The 18,387-nt window shown below is 43.5% G+C and overlaps 1 protein-coding gene across 3 annotated transcripts in view; it reads right to left on the reverse strand.

The window, feature by feature from the left end:
* The window catches only part of EPG5 (ectopic P-granules 5 autophagy tethering factor), a 131,118-nt gene extending 124,430 nt beyond the window's left edge, over window positions 1-6,688 (reverse strand). For all 3 annotated transcript variants that reach the window (XM_088833417.1, XM_055417280.2, XM_055417279.2), the window contains exon 1: window positions 6,551-6,688. In XM_088833417.1, coding sequence (XP_088689543.1) covers window positions 6,551-6,613 — 63 coding nt within the window. In that variant the 5' untranslated portion in view covers window positions 6,614-6,688. The remainder of the gene's footprint in view (window positions 1-6,550) is intronic.
* Between the last annotated feature and the right edge of the window lie 11,699 nt (window positions 6,689-18,387).

Below are 18,387 nucleotides of genomic sequence, written 5' to 3' on the forward strand. Positions count from 1 at the left end.
AAAAAGAATAAAAAAATACAACCTCTTTCTATCCTTCAAACTACTGATGAGCTACTTCATAAATGATAAAGGTTCAATTTTACACATTACATAGAAAACTTCTATGGGATCACTTTAAATGCAGGCACAGTTTATCATGAACGTCTATATCCACAGTACTTAGCACAATGCCTGGCACAGAAGACATAAAAAGGGCTTGGACACACGGGTCCAACTATAAGATCAAGAGCTCTCAGGGCAATTTGACCCGTTCTCCTTGGGATGTACAAGAACGCTTTACAAATAACAAGGAGAAAGATGGGGGTTGCACATTTTGCTATGAATACAACATCTCTCGGCTGCCATTTCTTTCATGTTGCTCTTACCAATCTCACTTCATGGATCCACGGCACTTTCCATGCTTGATCTCTTCCTCCTCTTCTCATACACATGAGTCTCTCAACTTCTAGAATCCCACATTCAGTTAAGGGCACTGGGAACACACACTACCTCACATCATACTCCTTTGTTGGTTTCTCCACCTCTCCCCGAGCTCTTAAAATTGGAGTGCCCTTGAAACTCTTGTCATCTGTTTACACTACACTCACTCCTAAGGTAACTTAACTCGGACTCCAGTTGTCAATAGCTCGTAAAAGAGAGTTCCAGCCTGGAAATCTCTCCCATACTCTAGATTCACAGATCCAACCCAACTGGAGGTCTAACAGACACTTACTTCAAAAGTAACATGTCCAAAACTGAATTCCTCATCTGCCCCCAACAGCTATTCTACTCACTACCTCCTCCATCTCAGAGTCATCCTTGACTGTTTTCTCACATTCCACATCCACACCACCAACAAATCTTCTTAGCTAGATATTCAGAAACCCCCAGATTTCAAACCTTTCACATCACTTACACTTTAAAACTCCGGGCCAAGACACCATCACCTCCTGCCTGGATCACAGCAAAAATCTCTTAGATGGTCTCTCTACTCTTCCTCTTGCTCCCTTACAGACTGTTCTCATCAAAGCAAGCACAGTGACCCTTTAAAATGACTTCAGTTATATCACTCCTCTGCTTGAAACTGTGTGTGTGTGTGTGTGTCTGTGTGTGTGTGTGTTAGTCGCTCAGTCGTGTCCGACTCTTAGCAACCCCACCAACTGCAGCCTGCCGGGCTTCTCTGTCCGTGGGGTTCTCCAGGCAAGAACACTGGAGTGGCTTGCCATTCCCTCAAACCCTGAGATACCTGCATATTTCACTCAAAGTACAAGTGAAAGGCCATACAAGTGTAGGCCATTTTTACAATGACCTAGCTCTGTGTCACCTTTCTGACGTCATCCCAACTACTCTCCCCTCACTCACTCTGCCTCTCACTTACCCTAACCACACTGCCTCCTTGCAGTCCCCAAGACAGCAAAGACATGCCACTGCCTTAAGGCATTTGCCCGAACTGTTCCCAAGATCCACATGGCTAACTTCCTCATCTCTTTCCTGTCCTTACTTAAATTTCATCTTCAACAAGGACTACCTTGACAGCCTATTAAAAATCACAACCCATCCTAATCTCTCATCAGTATTCAACTCCTTATTCAGTTCATTTTTCTTTTTCTGTAGCCCTTGTTATCTTCTAATACGTGATTTACTTATTTATTTATAGTTTTCTGTTTTGTCTTCTGCTTCAAGAACACAAGCTACATTAAGGCCAGGTTCTTCTTTTCTTCCCCCTATTTACATCTCAGGTTTTTCTGTTGGCTCATATGGTAAAGAAAGTGAAGTCGCTCAGTCGTGTCCGACTCTTTGTGACCCCGTGGACTGTAGCCCACCAGGCTCCTCCATCCATGGGATTCTCCAGGCAAGAATACTGGAGTGGGTTGCCATTTCCTTCTCCAGGGGATCTTCCCGACCCAGGGATCGAACCCAGGTCCTCAGCATTGCAGGCAGACGATTTAACCTCTGAGCCACCAGGGAAGCCCCACATGGTAAAGAATCTATCTGCAATGCAAGAGACCCAGGTTCAATCCATGGGTCAGGCAGATCCCCTGGAGAAGGGAACGGATACCCACTCCAGTATTCTTGCCTGGAGAATTCCATGGAAAGAGGAGCCTGGCAGGCTACAGTCCATGGGGTCGCAAAGAGTCAGACACAACTGAGCGACTATCACTCTCACTTACACCCTGAATGCTTAGAAGAATTTCTGGACACACTGGGTGACCAGCGAGTAGTTTATTCAGCAAAAACAAAATATGGGTCTTAGGAGGCACAAAAGGAGCTCAACAATATAGAGCACCCCCCCCAATTTCACTTCTATAATCACTCATGGGAGGGAGGGACTAAGAGGGAGAAATCATCTAGGCCAAGGAGTAAGAGAGGATGGGGACTGCAAAGGTCTCTGTTTCTGGTATCAGTTTTCTGGGACACATCTCAGTCCGTCCTTAGCAATTACAATATGTTGTTACTATTAATGAGTTGCCAGCATTCAGAATTTAATACTAACTTTAAAAATACTTTCCATGACTATAAAATATACTGCTTCTGCAAAGGAAGTTCAATCTAAAAATCTTCCCTGGTTGTCCAGGGATTAAGAAACCACCTGCCAATGCAGGGTACATGGGTTGGATGCCTGGTTTTCCAGGAAGATCCCACATGCTGCAGAGCAACTAAGCCTCAGCACCACCACTACTGAAGCCTGTGTACCTAGAGCCCATGCCTCACAAGAGAAGTCACTGCAGTCGACAAAGAATAGCCCCCTCTTGCTGCAACTAGCGGAGAAGGCAATGGCAAGCCACTCCAGTACTCTTGCCTGGAAAATCCCATGGACGGAGGAGCCTGGTAGGCTATAGTCCATGGGGTCGGTACGAGTCGGACACAACTGAGCGACTTCACTTTCACTTTTCACTTTCACACATTGGAGAAGGAAATGGCAACCCACTCCAGTGTTCTTGCCTGGAGAATCCCAGGGAAGGGGGAGCCTGGTGGGCTGCCGTCTATGGGGTCACACAGAGTCGGACACGACTGAAGTGACTTAGCAGCAGCAGCAGCTTCAACTAGAGAAAGCTCAAGCACAGAAACAAAGACCCAGTGCAACCATAAATAATAAATAAAGGAAATCTACTGTTCTCAACCTACCAAGATCAATGAAGTCAAGGTGGAACTTGTCAGGACTATCTCCCGTGTAGTACCAAGTGACAAGCACCAGATAACCACAAACTAACAAAGTGAGGTCACCTTCCAGATGATTAACATTAAGAAATATAGGTCAGCTGCTGGGTCAGAAGCCACTCAAACTATCTAAAGGCAAAAGCACATGACACTACTCACTTCCTGAACCACCCCCTTAGAACTACTTTATATGGTTCCATAAATAGTCACCAAATTATACCACAATGGTAAAGGACTTCATTAACGTTGGGCTTCAGGATCATAGCCATACCATAACCAGCACTAAGAAATAATCTGTTTACTCTAAAAGAAGAATTCATTTTCTAGACTGACAAGCATGAGGGCCTTACTGGTATCGTGGACTTTTTCCCATTTGTTTTCTCACACTAGCGAGAGGAAATTTCCCAGAGTAAATTCTTCTGAGCCACAAAGCTTGGAAATAATATTCAATACTGGTATTTTTTCCTTCATTCAACAACCATTATCATGTGCCTACAAGGGCTGTGAAGGGTACTGGGAAAAAGACAGGTCCCTCCCTCACTGAGTTCACAGTCTAAGGAAGAAGAGAGATGTTAACAAAGTAAGTACAAGTGAGACAAGTGACAAAGAGAGGTGCAAAGCACTCCTGGGTGGGGGGATTCTGTGGGTAAAGAGGGAAGAACTATTTAAGCAGAGACCTCATGAATGAGCAGGTGAAGAGGGACTGGAAGAGGTGTCAGGGCACAGGAAACAGTATGAGCAAAAGCCCTAAAGCAGGAAAAATGAAAGTCACTCAGTCGTGTCCTACTCTTTGAGACCCCATGGACTATACAGTCCATGGAATCCTCTAGGCCAGAATACTGGAGTGGGTGGCCTTTCCCTTCTTCAGAGGATCTTCCCAACCCAGGGATCGAACCCAGGTCTCCCACATTGCAGGTGGATTCTTTACCAGCTGAGCCACAAGGGAAGCCCAAAGCAGGAAAGGACATGTATGCCTGAGAGTCAAAAGAGATAGTAGTGAAGACCTGAGGTTGAAGAGAAAGACAGAATCCAGACTAATCAGGGCCTTGAGTCCATACTAAGGACTTTAGAGTCTTAGCCTCTGGATGATAAGAAATCTTCGAAAGGTTTTAAGGAGAAGAACGATAATTTTGAGGTTTGGTTAATAAAAATATCAGTCCAGCTTTAGTTGAGAGAATGGGAAGCAAGAATAAATTTGGAAAGGCCATTTTAGCAAAAATCCGAGAAATCATCTTTGAAGGATGGTGGACTTAGCTAGGATGGAAGAGAAATGGGCAGAATCAAGAGATCAATTACAAAATATAATTGGCAAAATTCAATGACTGAATAGATTTGGCTAAAAGCATGTCAAGGATTTTTGGTTTTGGACAAATACCTCTGGAATGAAGTTTTCCTCATAAACATTAAAAGATAATAAAATAAATTTCTTCTTCTGTAGAGAAGTAAAGTGAAAGTTGCTCAGTCTTGTCTGACCCTTTGCAACCCCGTACAGTCTACGGAATTCTCTACGTCAGAATACTGGAGTGGATAGGCTTTCCCTTCTCCAGGGGATCTTCCCAACCCAGGGATCAAACCCAGGTCTCCCGCACTGCAGGCGGATTCTTTACCAGTTGAGCCACAAGGGAAGCCCAACTTCTGTAGGGAAGTTGCCCACAATATGCCAATATAAAACGAGCAAATGACTTTTCATGATGGATTTAAAAGCTTGGTTTTTAATCTCTATTTTAGAAACCCTTTCTAAACAAAAGAACTTGACAGAGAATTCTCTTACTAATTATTTTTAAGTATTTATAACATCGTATCTGTAGATACATATGGGCTTCCCTGATGATTCAGACAGTAAAGAATCTGCCTGCAATGCGGGAGACCTGGGTTCGATCCCTGGATTGGGAAGATCCCCTGGAGAAGGGAATGGCTACCCACTCCTGTATCCTGCCTGGAGAATTCCATAGACAGAGGAGCCTGCCAGGCTACAAGTCCATGGGGTCGCAAAGAGTCAGACACAACTGAGCTGACTTTCACAGATACATATAGATATGTGGAACAATTACTAAGCTACTGGATTGAGAATTAAGATGTCCGATTTTAACTTGAGTTCTCTTACTAACTGTATGACTTACGGCTTATCACTTACGTTATCTAGGCTTTAGTTTCACCATTCATTCTGAAAAAAGCTATAGATTGAGAATTAAGATTCACCTCTTTGTAGATTGATGTTTACATCTTATACACTACTGAATTCTAGGTTCAGGGACTGTATGCTGAATGGCTGATGGATGGCCTTTTACTTCCTCATCCATTTAGATAGCTCAATACAATGCAAAATTATTTCTCTTAAAAATTTTTCTGGAATTAGGTAACAAAATGGCTTTCTCCCCAAAGAATTACTCCTCACAGACCTGAGAACACTGATGTGCATAAAATCATTTACAGCTTATTAAATATGGTATCTCTGAACACCAATCTCCTGTTAAAATCTTGTTCTCATAAGAAATTCCTATTTTGGTATTATTTTTAAGTCACACCTGCACTTGTAGACATCACCTACTTGTAGAAAAGGCAATATTCTGTCGTTTTAATACTATTCTCATTATTTCCTTAATATAAATTCAGTTTCAGGTAAGCCGAAATTATCTATGTCCAGTTATTCTCGCACAGCATTTCTTCTGTTCACTGTAAAACAAACGTCATTTCAGAAAACATATGGGAACAAAATGAAAACCCAGACTGCACCTAAAAACAAGATCAACTTTAAAACCACACTAATACCACACGTTAGTATAACCCAGGAAACCCAGAAAATTCAAACCCGTCCCTGTTGTGTGAATCCCTCTCTGATTTCACTTCTGGTCATTCATGCCCCATCACAAACAGCCAGGATAATGAGAAATAAACAACAGCAGCGCCACTGTCATCTTGAATTTTTAAACTGAAAAGCCACATCACTACAGTCTACTTTGTCTCCCACCGTAAAGATCTACTGGAGGATACATTCATGGAAGAGCTGTCCCTTTTCTTTTAATGCGGAGAGAGGCTCAAAATGTTCACAAGTTAAAAAGGTGAAAGTCAGTCAAAGCTGAGCCTGGGAAGACAAAATTTGCTTCCCAACGGAAATCCAGACCTAGGTGCGGGAAGTCAAGAACGCAGCAGAAAACCAAGCGCCTAGAGAGATCACAGGACGAAAAAGAAAAAACAGGCTCCTGACAAAGTCTGGCAGGAGGACGTGAAGAAGGAACAGAGGAACAGGTCTGGCGTCAGTGGGCAGAGGGATCAAATATGGGACGGAGGGAGCAGAGGCTGAGAGGGGCTCGGGGGACGGGCAGAGTGGGCTGGAGAGGCCGAAGAGAGGAAAAAGGAGACAGCACGCAACTGCCAGGGCCTGGGCAGAGTGGGATGGGCGAGTTTCCCTCACCTTGGTTTTAGTCCGGCTGCCCTTGGCCTTGGCCCGGCGCGGGGGCCTCACTGCCTCAGCCATAGACCCTGCAATGGCTCAGTCACCGCTTGTTTTTGTCAAAACCCTGAGCGTTCCACAACCTGCCGACTTCCGGCCTCCGACTGTCACGTGATCGAATCTCCACCACTCCCGGAGAGGGGCGGCAACTCGGAGCCTCTACGGGCCGCAACTTCGGACAAACCACTTCGGGAGGCCTTTTCGCAGGAGGATTATAGCCACGCCCCCTTCACTCAGGCCCCACCCCCTAGCCCGCGCGCAGGGCCGCCTGGCTCCGCCCCACTTGCCACAGCGTTGGCAAGGCTTACTTGGTCCTGGGCGACCGGCTTACTCTCCCGAGTGAGGTCGCGTCCCTATCGCCGGCACTTCCACTAAGCTGCACTGGGTCTAGATCCCCGGAGTGCTTGCACACCTCACCCACGTTGGCCTAAAGGAGCCTGGGGAGAGTGCATGTCAGCCTTCTTTTGACCTTTAGATAACTAGGACCAGTCAGCCTAAATCTATGCTTTGATGCCCTTCCAGGTGGGCGTTTCAGTTTCCTCTTGTGTGAAGGAGAAAGATGATACTTGCCTTTACCAGTGTAAAGAAGATTAACTGGACTGATCGTTAAGGTGCCTGGTATACGCCTGCATATCTGTAAATGGTGGTGGTTGTTCCGTTACTAAGTCATTTCTAACTCTTTGTGACCCCATGGACTAGCATGCCAGGCTCATCTGTCCTCCACTGTCTCCCCGTGTTTGCTCAAATTCATGTCCATTGAGTCGGTGATGCTATCTAACCATCTCATCGTCTATCATCCCCTTCTCTTTTTGCCTTCAGTCTTTCCCAGCATCGTGGTCTTTTCCAATGAGCCGGATCTTCCCATCAGGTGGCCAGAGTATTTGGAGCTTCAGCAGCAGTCCTTCCAATGAATATTCAGAGTTGATTTCCTTTAGGATTGACTGGTTTGATCTCCTTGCAGTCCAAGGGACTCTCAACAATCTTCTCCAGCAACACAACTCGAAAGCCTCAATTCTTTGGAGCTCAGCCTTCTTTATGGACCAACTGTAAATGGTAGTTACTATCATTACTTTCCAGATCCCAGGCAGCAAAGAGACAGCTGCACCAAAGAGGGCAGAAGAGAAGGCAAAAAGACAAGACCCATAGAAGTGTTTTTCATATGGGTTTTACACACCTTCATTTAAAAATTCCAGATGGGAAAACTTGGCTCCTTCTCCCTTTGCCAGTTCTACAGTTTATTTTCTTCCAAAGCACTTAGTACTGTTAAAATGCTATTATAATTTGCTTTTGTTTGTGTCTGTCAACCTGGCTAGAATGTAAGATCCTTAAAGTCAGGGGTCTTTGTTTTGTTTCCTAAGGCATCCCAAGGGCTTCTAGAACTGTAGCCTGTACATGGTAGGGTCAATGAATATTGATTATTTGATGAATGAAATGAATGTGAGCTGTTCTGTCTGGTGGTGGTATAAAATAGTTGAGACGTGGTGGCAAGGGAAACTATCCAAGAATATGGCATGAGAAATGGAAAGGACTCCAGAGATGGAGTCTTTACGGTGGCTTGTTTATGAGCTGCTGCTGCTGCTAAGTCACTTCAGTCGTGTCCGACTCTGTGTGACCCCATAGACGGCAGCCCACCAGGCTCCCCCGTCCCTGGGATTCTCCAGGCAAGAACACTGGAGTGGGTTGCCATTTCCTTCTCCAGTGTGTGAAAGTGAAAAGTGAACGTGAAGTCGCTCAGTCATGTCTGACTTGTAGCGACTCCATGGACTGCAGCCTACCAGGCTCCTCTGTCCATGGGATTTTCTAGGCAAGAGTACTGGAGTGGCTTGCCATTGCCTTCTCTGGTTTATGAGCTAACAACATATAAAATACAGTTGTAAGTAGATAGGTTGGGGTTGGGGGGAATCCCCAGATAAAACCAGGCATGGCTTATTTGACCGAAGAGGAAACATTTTATTTTTTTAACTTTTTTATCAGCTTCATTTTAGGCTTTCCTGAACTTAATCTGTTCAGTTCAGTTCAGTCGCTCAGTCGTATCCGACTCTCCGCGACCCCATGAATCACAGCACGCCAGGCCTCCCTGTCCATCACCAACTCCCGGAGTTCACTCAAACTCATGTCCACAGAGTTGGTGATGCCATCCAGCCATCTCATTCTCTGTCGTCCCCTTCTCCTCCCGCCCCCAACCTTTCCCAGTCTTTTCCAGTGAGTCAACTCGTCGCATGAGGTGGCCAAAGTATTGCAGTTTCAGCTTTAGCATCAGTCCCTCCAATGAACACCCAGGATTGATCTCCTTTAGAATGGACTGGTTGGATCTCCTTGCAGTCCAAGGGCTCTCAAGAGTCTTCTCCAACACCACAGTTCAAAAACATCAATTCTTCGGCGATCAGCCTTCTTCACAGTCCAACTCTCACATCCATACATGACCACGGGAAAAACCATAGCCTTGACTAGACGGACCTTGGTTGGCAAAGTAATGTCTCTGCTTTTTAATATACTATCAAGGTTGGTCATAACTTTCCTTCCAAGGAGTAAGCGTCTTTTAATTTCATGGCTGCAATCAGCATCCGCAGTGATTTTGGAGCCCAGAAAAATAAAGTCTGACACTGTTTCCACTGTTTTTCCATCTATTTCCCATGAAGTGATGGGACCAGATGCCATGATCTTTGTTTTCTGAATGTTGAGCTTCAAGCCAACCTTTTCACTCTCCTCTTTCACTTTCATCAAGAGGCTTTTGAGTTCCTCTTCACTTTCTGCCATAAGGGTAGTGTCATCTGCATATCTGAGGTTATTGATATTTCTCCCAGCAATCTTGATTCCAGCTTGTGCTTCTTCCAGCCCAGCGTTCCTCATGATGTACTCTGCATATAAGTTAAATAAGCAAGGTGACAATATACAGCCTTGACGTACTCCTTTTCCCATTTGGAACCAGTCTTAATCTGTTAGGGGCAACTTAATCAGCATTATACTTTATTCAAGTTTTTTAGAGAAATCCTTTTAGACCTAATCCATTTTATAATGTAAGCCTGGCCACAATGCTTCCCTTTGAATGAGTCTCAGTAATGATGATCTTAAGGGAACAAAAGAACAAAGGAGTATTACCAGACTAGAAAAGTAACAATAGCAAAGATAACAAATCAGTTGTAAAGACTTCCAGTTCTGTTTCAAAGGGTAGGCACTTTCTTCAGCTGTTCTGCAGAATTTAGACACCCTCCCACTCCCCCTACTCAAGCCCCAGCACTCAACCACTAGATCAGCTGGAACCTAAGTGATGATATGTTGATCTTTTCTTATCCTTGTGACTTCAGCCACCTAAAGCTTGGGAATATGGTGACATTTGCCCCAGTTCAAGCTGAATGAATATACATATATCCTTAGCTTGAAATTTCCCCAATTTTGCTGATAGGGGAGACACTGCTTTGGGAAAATTCCCTAGTGTTCTCCTTATTTGCTGCAAGTGATAAATTCTTCTGTCTCTGGACCTCTGGCTTAGTGACTTTTGGCTCAATACCCAGCAAGAGGTGAACCCAGTTTTCCAGTAACACAGTTTCACATATTTTGATTCGAAATCTTCAAAAACAGCAAAGCAGTTACCCAGCTGCTCATGTTACTAAACCAAACTTGAGTCACTCACCCAACACATAGCAAAACCACCCTACTGATCCCTGGTTATGGTAAAGAAAAATACGGCGTTTGTTGTAGGGTCAAATAAGGGAAACAAGCAAAAAGACCCCAAATCCCCAATGACTTTTAACGGAGGCTTTTTTAAGACGGTGTGAGGGCACGCGATCAGTTCATGCTCAATTCTCTGTTTGCTTGATGGTGAGGTAACAGGTGATATTTCAGGAATCTTAATTGTAGTTTTCTGGTTCCAGCTGGTCTGGGGTTCACATGCTGGTGGTCAGCAGTCAACGTCTTCATTCTGGTGGGATTTTTTAGGGTCTGTAAGACAAAGATATGACTCAGGATACTATCTATAGCCTGTAAGGAGGAACTGAAGGAACTTGACCTTGTTTTATGGCTAAACTATTATTATGTTGTTTTGCTAGACTGCTTTCCTTTGTTTTTATAGTTTTTCACTTCTTTGATTAAATTTGCTCTTTGAAACTCAGGGAAGGCCTAAGAGGCTAAAGTTTTCCTACAAACAAGAGGCAGGGGACACTGGGGAAGGGGCAAGTGTTCTGTTCCCAGAAAGGCCCCACATGGTCCTCCTCGGTTTCACTCAGAATGCATTTTATATACCCTGGTGATAGAGATGGAAGAGGATACTTTTACAAGTAGTTGTAGAAGTCCCATAAGGAGCTATAGATAGGAAGAGAAAACTAGGAATCTTTGGGAGACCTCTAAGTTAATGATTACTCAAGAAAGCTATTGGAATCCCATGGAATGAAGCAGGCTTGACTTAACTACAAAACCATAAATAAAAACACAAGATATGCCCCAGGCCATTAGCTGGAAGAAAAATGTCACCACTCTTCTACTGATTTGAATAAGCACTGTGATAATCCTAGTTTGACCTCATAGGATCACTCTCCTGCCTGAAGGAAGAACTAGTGATGTAAACCTCATGCTACCCAAAGATGGCTGTCTTTTCCCCTCCCCAACTGTCCTTTGACTGTAAAATTGTAGCCCACTTAATCCTTGGGGCAGAGCTCCCTCACCTATCTGCTTGCATCTCTTACAAGTGTCTTATATTAATAAATCTACTTCTTGCCTATCACTTTGCCTCTCTCTAAATCCCTTCTGCACTGAGAGACAAAGAACCTGAGCCTCAGGAAGTCCAGACACCAGGTGTGACTTGGTTGCTCAGTCGCTCAGTTGTGTCCGACTGTTCACAGCCCCATGGACTGTAGCCGATTAGGCTCCTCTGTCCACGGGGATTCTCTGGGCAAGAATACTGGAGTGGGTTGCCATGCCCTCCTCCAGGGGATCTTCCCAACCCAGGGATAAAACCCAGGTCTCCCACATTGCAGGTGGATTCTTAACCTTCTGAGCCACCAGAAAAACCCAGACACCAGGTGAGTGATTCTAATTAAGTCTGTGGGTTCGAGTCCCACACAGGGTTTTGGCTGGGTTTGAGTCCCAGCACATGGGTTCAAGTCCCAGTGTGAGGTGAAAAGATTTACTGATACTGATGTTGGAGAGGCAGGAGTGATTTAGCATCATGAAGCAAGATCTTAATTCCTTGCCAGGAATTGAATCTGGGTAACTTGGATGAAAACCAGGAATCCTAGCCACCAGCCTGGCAAGGGCTAGAAACTAGGAGCCATTTTCCCTGGATCTTTGCCCCCATTGAAAAATGCATTTCTCACAAAAGCAAAAACTGTGAATGCAAGTACAAAAGTTATTGTTAGAGACATCGCACAAGTGGGAGAGCACACAGAGAAACCGTTTGTTTAGTTAAGACGGAAGCAAGGCAGAGGCACACCCATCCTCCCCTTTGAGAAGTGCCTTAAAGAAGCATTTAAGTCATTTATATAGGACAGTTTCTCTGGGTCTTTGTTTATCTTTAACCAATTATCTGTTTTCTTTTTCCACACCTGATCTAACCTGGGACCTTCCCCAACATGTGTGTGCAACTTTTTTCTAAGATGGATTCCAGCCCAGAGGCCTGTGGGATCACATGTAAGTCTCATATATTGTGAGGTGGTGCCCCTTTCTTTCTGATCCCCAAGGAGACTTTCTGCATATGTGTATGTCTCCCTTGCCTCAAGGAATGGAAGAATGTGGCCTCCTAATCCTTTCCTCAGACAAGGTTTAGCCCTTCTCTGCTCCTGCCATGACTGTTGTCTTAAGGTGTCCCCAGGAGGCGAAGCCTGGCTCTTTTCTCTGTTTCAGTTGTTACTTGCATTTTGGAGAGAAAACTCCTAGGAGGATCTTTGGAAATATGTAACCTGTAACCCACATATCCCCTGTTTCAGGGAATGCAAACAGGCTAGTTGTAAGTGTCTGACCTGATGCCCATCTTTTTCTTCCCCCAAGAAATGTAAACAGGAGATCAGTTGTAAATGCCTAGCCAGGGGCCCATTTATCTCCTGCCTCAGTGTGTGTGTGCCTGTAAGTGCATATAAGGCTATCATGAGCAAGACTTGGCAAATATGAACAAAATCTTTATACCACCATTACTATCTTTATACCACCATTACTGTCTTTAACTTTTGCTGGTATTTTTTCCAATCTGGAATACTCTCTCTGGCCTCTACCAATTCAAATTCTTTTTGAACTTCAAAGTTCTTCATTGTGTCAGTCAGTACTTAGCAAAACAGAACTGGTTCCACCTCTAGTTTCCATGATTCACAGTGTAGTTGGGGTGTAGACACAATGGACAGATAAGTTATAAATAAATAATCATAGCCTATGGGAAATAAATAAATGAAGATCACAGCCTATGGGGAAAAGGAGGCATACTTTATAAACTGAAATTGTTAGACCTTAGTATTTACAGTAATTATTAATAATATATTAATAAATAGTATAAGTTGTTAGGTTTGTTGCTCAGTTTGGACAAAAGAAGAAATTTAAATATATTACATTTAATACTGCAGTTTAAAACGTTTGAAGTAATTTAAGTCGTAAATGAGATCAGTTGTTTAAGAAAGTTTGGTCTATTGAATCTGAGTTGACCAAATGTTAAAGTTCCCCCTTGAAAGTGGCTATTCAAATTTATTAGGTTTATAAGTAGAAAGTTGAGATTTATATAGATGACTTGAAGATTTAATAAAAAGTAAATTTTTAAAAAAATATTTATCTGTTTTGCTATGTCAAGGCTCAGTTGCAGCATGCAAGATCTTTAGTTGTGGCATGGGAACTCTTGCAGCTTGTGGGATCTAGTTACCTGAGCAGAGATCAAACCCTGGCCCCATGCATTGGGATCACAGTCTTAGCCACTGGTCCACCAGGGAAGACCCAAAGATACATTTTTTTTAATTTTTAGATGAATTTTTTATTGAAGTGACATTGGTTTATGATGTTATACAAGTTTCATGTGTACAACATTATATTTCAACTTCTGGATACCCTACAGTGAGCTTATCACTAAAAATTTGTTTCCATCTATAACCATAAAATTGTGTATGCAGGTCAAGAAGCAACAGTTAAAACTGGACGTGGAACAACAGACTAGTTCCAAATTGGGAAAGGAGTACATCAAGGCTGTATATTGTCACCCTGCTTATTTAATTTACATGCAGAGTACATAATGAGAAATACTGGACTGGATGAAGCACAAGCTGGAATCAAGATTACTGGGAGAAATATCAATAACCTCAGATATGCAGATGATACCACCCTTATGGCAGAAAGCGAAGAAGAACTAAAGAGCCTCTTGATGAAAGTGAAATTGGAGAGTGAAAAGCTTGGCTTAAAACTCAACATTCAGAAAACTAAGATCATGGCATCTGGTCCCATCTGTTCAGTTCAGTCCCTCAGTTGTGTCCAACTCTTTGCGACCCCGTGAACCGCAGCACGCCAGGCCTCCCTGTCCATCACCAACTGCCAGACTCCACCCAAAGCCATGTCCATTGAGTTGATGATGCCATCCAACCATCTCATCCTCTGTCGTCCCCTTTTCCTCCTGCCCTCAATCTTTCCCAGCATCAGGGTCTTTTCCAATGAGTCAGCTCTTCGCATCAGGTGGCCAAAGAATTGGGAGTTTCAGCTTCAGCATCAGTCCTTCCAATGAACACTCAGGACTGATCTCCTTTAAGATGGACTGGTTGGATCTCCTTGCAGTCCAAGGGACTCTCAAGAGTCTTCTCCACAGTTCGAAAGTATCAGTTCTTCGATGCTCAGCTTTCTTTATAGTCCCACTCTCACATCCATACATGGCTACTGGAAAAACCGTAGCTTTGACTAGACATACCTTTGTTGGCAAAGTGATGTCTCTGCTTTTTAATATGCTGTCTAGTTTGTGATAGTTTTTCTTCCAAGGAATAAGCATCTTTTAATTTCATGACTTCAGTCACCATCTGCAGTGATTTTGGAGCCCAAGAAAATAAAGTCTGTCACTGTTTCCATTGTTTCCCCTTCTATTTGCCATGAAGTGATATATTAAAAAGCAGAGACATTACTTTGCCAACAAAGGTCCGTCTAGTCAAGGCTATGGTTTTTCCCGTGGTCATGTATGGATGTGAGAGTTGGACTGTGAAGAAAGCTGATCACCGAAGAATTGATGCTTTTGAACTGTGGTGTTGGAGAAGACTCTTGAGAGCCCTTGGACTGCAAGGAGATCCAACCAGTCCATTCTAAGGGAGATCAGTCCTGGGTGTTCATTGGAAGGACTGATGCTAAAGCTGAAACTGCAATACTTTGGCCACCTCATGCGACGAGTTGACTCACTGGAAAAGACTCTGATGCTGGGAAGAGTTGGGGGCGGGAGGAGAAGGGGACGATCGAGAATTAGATGGCTGGATGGCATCACCGACTCTGTGGACATGAGTTTGAGTGAACTCCGGGAGTTGGTGATGGACAGGGGGGCCTGGCGTGCTGAGATTCATGGGGTTGCGGAGAGTCGGACACGACTGAGCGACTGAACTGAATTGAACTGAACTGATGGGACCAGATGCCATGATCTTAGTTTTGTGAATGTTAAGTTTTAAGCCAGCTTTTTCACGCTCCTCTTTCATGCTTATCAAGAGGCTCTTTAGTTCCTCTTCACTTTCTGCCATTAGAGTGATATCATATTCATATTTGAGGTTGTTGATATTTCTCCTGACAATCTTGATTCCAGCTTGTTATTCATCCAGCCCAGCATTTCTCATGATGTACTCTGCATATAAGTTAAATAAGCAGGGTGACAATATACAGCCTTGACGTACTTATTTCCCAATTTTGAATCAGTCTGTTGTTCCATGTATGGTTCTAACCTGCATACAAGTTTCTCAGGAGACAGGTTAGATGGTCTAGTGTTCCCATTGCTTTAAGAATTTTCCACAGTTTGCAGTGATCCACACAGTTAAAGGCTTTGTGTATTAGTTGCTCAATCATGTCCAACCCTTTGTGACCCCACAGACTGTAGCCTGCCGGGTTTCTCTGTCCGTGGAATTCTCCAGGCAAGAATACTGAAATGGATTGCCATTCCCGTCTCCAAAGGTTTTAGCATAGTCAATTCCCTTGTTTTCTCTATGATACAATAGATGTTGGCAATTTGATCTCTGGTTCCTGTGCCTTTTCTAAACCCAGCTTGAACATCTGGAAGTTATCAGTTCACGTACTGTTGAAATCTAGCTTGAAGCATTTTGAGCATTACCTTGCTAGCATGTGAAGTGAGGACGATTGTACAGTAGTTTGAACATTCTTTGGGACTGGGATGAAAACTGACCTTTTCCGGTTTTGTGGCCACTGCTGTTTTTCAAATTTGTTGGCATAGTCAGTGCAGCACTTTAGCAGCAGCATCTTTTAGGATTAGAAATAGCTCAGCTGGAATTCCTTCACCTCCACTAGCTTTTTCATAGTAATGCTTCCTAAGGCCAACTTGACTTCATACTTGAGGATGTCTGGCTCTAGGTGAGTGATCACACCATCGTGGTTATTTGGGTCATTAAGACCATTTTTGCATGGTTCTTTTGTGTATTCTTGCCACCTCTTCTTAATCTTTTCTGCTTCTGTTAGGTCCTAGCCATTTCTGTCCTTTGTTGTGCCCATCTTTGCATGAAATATTCCCTTGGTATCTCCAGTTTTCTTGAAGAGATCACTAGTCTTTCCTATTCTATCATTTTCTTCTATTTTTTTGTATTGTTTACTTAAGAAGGCTTTTTTATCTCTCCTTGCTATTCTCTGTAACTCTGCATAAAGATGGGTATATCTTTCCCTCTCTTTTGACTTTCATTTCTCTTCTTTTCTCAGCTATTTGTAAGGCCTCCTCAGACAACCACTTTGCCTTCTTGCATTTCTTTTTCCTCAGTATAGTTTTGTTCACCACCTCCTGTACAATGTTATAAACCTCTGTCCATAGTTCTTCAGGCACTCTGTCTACTAGATATAATCCCTTGGATCTATTTGTCACCTCCACTGGGTAATCATTAGGGATTTTATTTATGTCATACTTGAAAGGCCTAGTGGCTTTCCCTACTTTATTCAATATAAGTCTGAACCTTGCAATAAGAAGCTCATGATCTGAGCCACAGTCAGTTCCAGGTCTTTTTTTGCTGATTGTACAGAGCTTCTCCATCTTTGGCTGCAAATAACATAATCTATCTGATTTTAGTATTGATCATCTGGTGATGTCCATGTGTAGAGTCATGACTTGTGTTGTTGGAAGATGTTTGCTATGACTAGTATGTTCTCTTGGCAAAACTTTTAGCTTTTGTCCTGCTTCATTTTCTACTCCAAGGCCAAATTTGTGTTATTTCAGGTGTCAACTAAAAAGATGCACAACTTGAGAGTTGTGAGTTTAGTTTAATTTGGGGCAAAATGAGGACTGCAGTCCAGGAGCAGCATCTCAGATAACTCCAAGAGACTGCTCCAAAGTGGCAGTGGGGGAAGGTCAACATATAAGGTTTTGGTGAAGGGGGAGTTCAATACCATTAAGCACTCATTTTACAATATGTTTTTTTGTTAGTCATGAGGATATGAGGGCTTCCCTGTGGCTCAGCTGGTAAAGAATCTGCCTGCAATGAGGGAGATCTGGGTTCGATCCCTGGGTTGGGAAGATCCCCTGAAGAAGAGAACAGCTACCCACTCCAGTATTCTGGCCTGGAGAATTCCATGGATTGTATTGCAAGTCCATGGAATTGCAAAGAGTCAGACTTTCACTTTCATGAGGATCTGATATCACCATGAAGAGATTTAGGGCTTCTCTAGATATGAGGAGTTGCAAGGATTGAGATCATAAAACTGTTCCTAAAAACATCCAACTATCTGAAGACCTGTCCCACCAGATTCCCTGGAGCACAGAGTGCCTCACTCCACCCTGAACTCCCTCAGGGTTTTTGAAGGCCAAAGCTATAGCAGCGTGGGGTTCAGTCTCCACAGAGGCAGATGGCAAATGCCTTTGTTGCTCAGTCATTGGCGTTGCTCTTGGTAAGTGCCAATTTGTAGTTGACACTATCTCTTGACTTCCTACCTTTGCATTCCAGTCCTTTATGATGAGAAGGACATCTTATTTTGGTGTTAGTTCTGGAAGGTCTTGTGGGACTTCATAGAACCATTCAACTTCAACTTCTTCAGCACTAGTGGTTGGGGCATAGACTTGGATTATTGTGGTGTTGAAAGGTTTGCCTTGGAAATGGCCCAAGGTCATTCTGTCATTTTTGAGATTGCACCTGTTGACTAAAAAAAGATGCACAACTTGAGAGTTGCGAGTTAAGCTTTATACGGGCAAAAATGAGGACTGCAGCCCAGGAGGCAGCATCTCAGACAGCTCTGAGAGACTGCTCCAAAGAGGCAATGGGAGGAATGTCAATATATTAGGTTTGGGTGAAGGCAGAATTCAATACCATTAAGCACTCATTTTACAAAAGGTTTTCTGTTAGTCTTGAGGATCTGATGTCACCATGAAAGGATTTAGTGCTTTTCTAGATATGAGGAAGGATGTGCAAAGACTAAAGCCTTAAAATCTGTTCCTAAAAACCTTCAACTATCTGAAGACTGTCCCACCCGATTCCCTGGAGCACAGAGTGCCTCAGTCCACCCTGAACTCCCTCCGAGGGTGTTGAAGGTCAATAGCTGCAGCAGCACAGGGCTCAATCTCTGCAGAGGCAGAGGGCAAACGCCTTGCTGTTCAGTCGTTGGCAATGCTCTTGGTAAGTGCCAATTTGTAGTTGACACACGCAAGAATGGATATATGTATATGTATGCCTGAG

This window comes from Moschus berezovskii, chromosome 28 (assembly GCF_049115385.1).
Source record: "Moschus berezovskii isolate FMDL1 chromosome 28, NW_MosBer_1.0, whole genome shotgun sequence".
NCBI classification, from domain to species: domain Eukaryota; kingdom Metazoa; phylum Chordata; class Mammalia; order Artiodactyla; family Moschidae; genus Moschus; species Moschus berezovskii.